At 33.8% G+C, this 5,158-nt stretch overlaps 2 protein-coding genes across 2 annotated transcripts in view; both read left to right on the top strand.

Annotated features, from left to right (window-relative positions):
- The window catches only part of LOAG_18777 (hypothetical protein), a gene marked incomplete at both ends in the record, with an annotated part of 2,818 nt that extends 985 nt beyond the window's left edge, over positions 1–1,833 (top strand). The window contains 5 exons of the mRNA XM_020451440.1: positions 92–175; positions 667–865; positions 1,203–1,305; positions 1,391–1,496; positions 1,696–1,833. Coding sequence (XP_020304777.1) covers positions 92–175; positions 667–865; positions 1,203–1,305; positions 1,391–1,496; positions 1,696–1,833 — 630 coding nt within the window. The remainder of the gene's footprint in view (positions 1–91; positions 176–666; positions 866–1,202; positions 1,306–1,390; positions 1,497–1,695) is intronic.
- A 1,487-nt stretch (positions 1,834–3,320) lies between these two features.
- Positions 3,321–5,158, top strand: part of LOAG_18776 (serine/threonine-protein phosphatase) — a 5,392-nt gene continuing 3,554 nt past the window's right edge. The window contains exons 1-3 of the mRNA XM_020451439.1: positions 3,321–3,442; positions 3,696–3,937; positions 4,611–4,758. Of these exons, the coding sequence (XP_020304776.1) occupies positions 3,334–3,442; positions 3,696–3,937; positions 4,611–4,758 (499 nt within the window). The 5' untranslated portion in view covers positions 3,321–3,333. The remainder of the gene's footprint in view (positions 3,443–3,695; positions 3,938–4,610; positions 4,759–5,158) is intronic.

Raw genomic sequence — 5,158 nt, 5'->3', positions numbered from 1 at the left:
ATATATATATATATATATATATATATATATAATTGAAACATACTTTGCCTCTGCAAATTGCGTGATGAAAATAGAACAAAACGGTCTTTAGATTCGCATCGACCATTTGAATGAACTTATAGAAAAAGAACGCGAGGCAAGGAATAGCGAATTTTCAAAGCTAAATGATCTTCTGGTTGATAAAAAAGAAAAAAGGTATCAAATTCTCAGATAACTTAAATGCAGAAAACAAAGTTGTAAAGGTAAACTCTTCATCTTTCATACAGTTTATAGATCATTTCTAATTTGGCACTGTTCTCCTGAATCTAGGTAATTTTTTGCGAGTTTTTTTAGCGATTGTTGATTGACGCGAACAAAGAACTATATTTGAAATTACTGGTTTATTTTCATTGCATAAAATGCTGATGAATTCGTTTCTCCCCGAGTATTTTCTATATTACCAACCAGATTTTTAATCAGTTCAACAAGTTTTAGAGATTCTCTACTTCATATTCTTTTTTTTTTGTTTGTTAACTTTGCATGTGAATTTTTTATTTAGTTATTCATAAACTTCACTAACTGTTGAATAATCATACTGCTTTGAAGTACACCGGTTGGTTTTTTGCAAATTAGTTATGTTGGGACTTTGTGTATGCATCCTAGTGTTCATTATCCGGATATTTTCAGGCACAGTTGAAAATACTGCAAGATTCAGTCGTTGCCAAAGAAAAGCTTGTAAATGATCTTACAGAGGCTACTGCGAAAGAATTGGCAAAACGAAACAAAGAAGATAAAGTGCTTGTAGCGAGACTATCCGTTTTAGCTGATGAAAACATTACATTACGCTCTTTACTTCTTACTTTGGGTACAAGTGAATTGTCACCACGTTAGTAAACTTTCAATTCTACAATATGAATTATGAAGAAAAGATTTCCCTTGACTGTAAGCTATTAGATGCATAAAATCAGGAAAAGGAAATTCTCCCAAGCTTAAAGAAGTTATTAAAAACACTTTTCCAAATATATTCAGCGGCGCACTAGGCTTACTCGAAAGTTAGAAGAGCGTGGAAAAAAGAAGGGTGAGGGAGAAGTGGGGAGTTCTTTCGTTCTTCAGACCGGTAGGTTGATGAAAGAAGGCGATTAGGCTTTGTGAGTCTAATTTGTAATATTTCACACTTCTTTCTGGAAATTCCTTTTTTTTGCTGATATATATTGGTTTTCCAGAATTGAAAAAGCTTCTCGAGGAGCAACGGGATTTCATCGAAACTTTGAAGTCTGAATGTGAAATTTTGATGAATCGTTTGGTGAGAGGACGAGATGAGCACAGGTAACTAAAGACTTTTCAAAATTTTCCGAGAAATTCGAACAGAAATGCAACATTACCTATTACTTGTTTTACTAACGTTTTGTAGGAAAGAGCGGCGACAACTAAGACGTCAAATACGTACTCTCAATGCACGCCTTGAATGCCTTATATCTGGAAAACAGGAAATAATGCGTAATTTTATTAGCAGAATGGTTCTTTTTTTTTTTTTTCTAATATACATGTTGAACTCTTGAGATCCTAAGCAAAATTTATAGTTTCGTGTAAATTATTTTTGGCTGCAAGGATTCATTTCATTATTGATACAAATCATGTTAATTTTTAACTTCTCGCTCTTTTAATTGCTATTATATTTCTTATAGATTAAGAAGAAACTCTGTAAACATGTTGTAGGGAACCGCTCATGCGAAAATTGCGAAAACCGCTCATGGTTATCATAGAGCTATTGCAAAAGTAGTTCTGCAAATTTTGGTAATTCTCGACTACAGTCAGAAAAGAATTAAGCAGTTTTTGATTATTACGGCATCTTAAGCTATGTTTTTTGACTGGTATTGGTCTTATCCAACGTACGCACCACCACCGAAAGAACCTCAATAAATCAATTGTTTGTGATGATCCGGTTATGTTTGTGATATTACTGGTTCAAAAAAATTCAAAATTAATAGGAAATAAAAATTATCTGTTGATATGATTTTCCATGCTGTATACAAAGGATGCATTCCAGCTTACTATATTTTCTCGGATTTAAATTATTGCTATTGCACCACGTGACTATACAATTCCACCAAGCAAACTCTTGTGATTTCCCTCAAACTGTCGTTTATTCCGATTCATTGATGGTATCATTGAAATAGTTGGTCATCGTATCATTTTTATTAGGGATTTCTGAAATTGATAGAAATATTTTCATGTAATTTGAAGATGAGAAGTAATCCAAGAATGCTACATCAGAAGGTGGCACATCCGAGGATTTTTCTCCACATTTAAATGAAGAGGAGAAAAGTCAAAACTTTCATAACGGACAGAATTATGTGGAGAAGGAGTGGTATGATATCGTTGTTAATTATGTAGTATCACAAGGATCACTAATCACAGACAAATGCTAATTTCAATATTACTATTACCTATCATTCATAGTGCTACGAGATAATGGATATAGGTGAGTGAGAGACTTTGTTACTCCTATGTGCACTGACTATTTATATCGAAGTTAACCCATAAGAGTAATCTCAGTAGAGCTCAATTTCTTAATTCCGCTCGTTTTATACAACGTTCGTGGACATTAGGTGTTTCAAATCTCAATTTCTTAATTAACATTACTTTTGGATGGCTTGGAAGGTTTGGGAGTTTCTGGAAAGAGAATATTGTCACCACTGAGTATATGCTCTAGTTAAAATTAGCTCGAGGATATGAGGTACAATGATTTTTTGTCAAGTACATCTGTGGTATATCATTATTATCGTTTTTTAACATTTCCTTTATAGACCTCCTTATTCTTGTCTTTTGAAACTGAGTGTGAGACATCAGATATATTTTCCTTTTTATGAATAAATTTGATGATAGTAATTGGGAAGCAAGTGAAATTATAGTATATCAAACTGGTAAGACGGAGTAATGGTTTTCAATATTTACCATATCAGAATTAATAGATTGAAAAATCATTCCTGGAGGCTTCATGCTAAAATCGGTATAAATATAAACGGTGATTGACTACGTGATATATTGAGTAAAACATTCACACAGGGGACAGAGAAATTTTTCTCATATTGATTGATGATTGGAACGGATGACACTGTTGATCCCTGTCGGAGGGGAGGGGGCAGGATTGAGTAACTCCAAAAAATCAAATTCTGTGATCAGTTCATGGCAAATGAACTTAGAAAAACAACGTCCGTAATACAGTATTATTTTGAAACTGTTTGTCGACGTCCATTACATTTTGGAATATCTTAAAATCCAGAATATATAATATGTGAGTATATATACTTTTTATTAACGTGTTTGTGTGCGTAGGCGACCCATTTTGCAGGAATGACGTCCGAACATATCGTCTCCACTATCTTAGAAAACGTCGATGGAATAACCGACTTAGCCCAGCGAGCTTTGAAAATTAAGGATGAAGCTAATCAATTTTTTCATGGTAATTTGTTCCTTAAAGTCCGAAATTAGAGTTAAACATTTAACCAAAAAAGTACGGCAAACACATAATCTACGATAGTTTTTTCTGCATTATGTTTAGTGTCGTTTCCTCGCGTTATGTGATAACATCTGAGTAACACCAGGAATAATTAGACTCTAATATTACTGCTAAACTATGCATATACTGAGTATTCCTAGTTAAAGTTCTTTTTCATCTACTTTATCAGTATATTTGATCAGTGCCATTGTTCTAGATCAGGCATATGATGTTGCTATTGAGCTTTATACGAAAGCAATCGAATTGGATGATCAGCAAGCCTTGTTTTATGGCAATCGGAGTATGGCTTACTTGAAAAAAGAATTATATGGCAGTGCGCTAGAAGATGCAAATATGGCCTTGAAACTAGATCCTGATTACTCGAAGGGTTATTATAGGCGTGCGACAGCCTATATGGCTTTAGGAAAATTAAAACTTGCCCTGAAGGATTATGACACGGTATATTCCCATCGTTGAAAATTTGGTCATTTCATATCATGGTAGTAAAGGTAAAGAGTGTGACCATAAAATGTGGGTGACTTGTGACGAAAGATTTGTCTGTTCTACTAATATGAACAGTTTGCTTCAATTCTGCTTATTATCGTATCCCACATGTATGACATAGAGTAGACTAAACTACATAAATTTCCAATAAAATTGATCAAAACTGTTTGTGGCAGTAAAAGCGATGTATTATTTCATTAATGTTTATGGATACTGGTGGATAGGGAATGACTCCATACAGTGGGATAACGTGCTTATTAAAAAAATCGTTATGAAGGAAATGGAGAAAAGTAGAGAAAAGTATTCTCTTTTCTTCTCTTTGAGGCCGGTTATCGGAATGGGTAGAATTTAAACCCGTTAACGAGGATCTATGAGAGGGCAAGTCTGGTCACTTTTAGTAGTTTGTGCACTAGGCTGGTCTTATGTTGTTAGATAAAAATTATGTAATTGTTATCTTCCGAATAGATTCAAAGTTCAGATTAGAAAGTGAAAAAAACTGGATGCTAGCCAACGTACTTCATTTCATTCTTCTCCGGTACTTCTCTTATTTGCCATTGTTTTTGTCTTATTTTGACTGATATCAAAAGTCGTGCAAACGACAATACTGTATTATTACGAGTGATTGTAGGTACGTAAAGCAGTACCAAATAATGTTGATGCTAAACAAAAATATGATGAATGCCAAAAGCTGATGCGAAAGATAGCATTTGAAAAAGCAATATCAGTGGATCACGACAAACGTAGTATCGCGGAATCTATAAATCTTGATACGATTGGTTATAGTTTTTTCTTTCTTTTTCCTCTGCTTAGGATAAATTTTAAAAGGAAAAGATCGACTTAACTGCGGAAGCGTAATAGATTAAAATAGTTTAACCACATTCAAGAAGTTCAAAATGCAGAGGAGGGATGCGAATTTCTTTATTCCCTTTTCAGAAGTGGAAACAACATATGACGGACCTGCTCTTGAGAATGATATCACGTTAGAATTTATGAAACAACTAATTGAAACGTTTAAGGCGGGTAAGAAACTGCACAGAAAATACGCTTATAAGGTTTCGTTTTGTTTGCTATAAGAATTTCGATTTTCATACCATTTTGTGGAGTGGTTCAACTTTCGTTTTGTTTGCTTATAAGAATTTCGATTTTCATAACCATTTTGTGGTAGTGGTTCAACTT

This window comes from Loa loa (genome assembly GCF_000183805.2).
Source record: "Loa loa unplaced genomic scaffold supercont3.519, whole genome shotgun sequence".
Lineage (NCBI taxonomy): Eukaryota > Metazoa > Nematoda > Chromadorea > Rhabditida > Onchocercidae > Loa > Loa loa.
The sequence above is the reverse complement of the archived record's forward strand: the minus strand, read 5'-3'. Positions and strand labels throughout refer to the sequence as shown.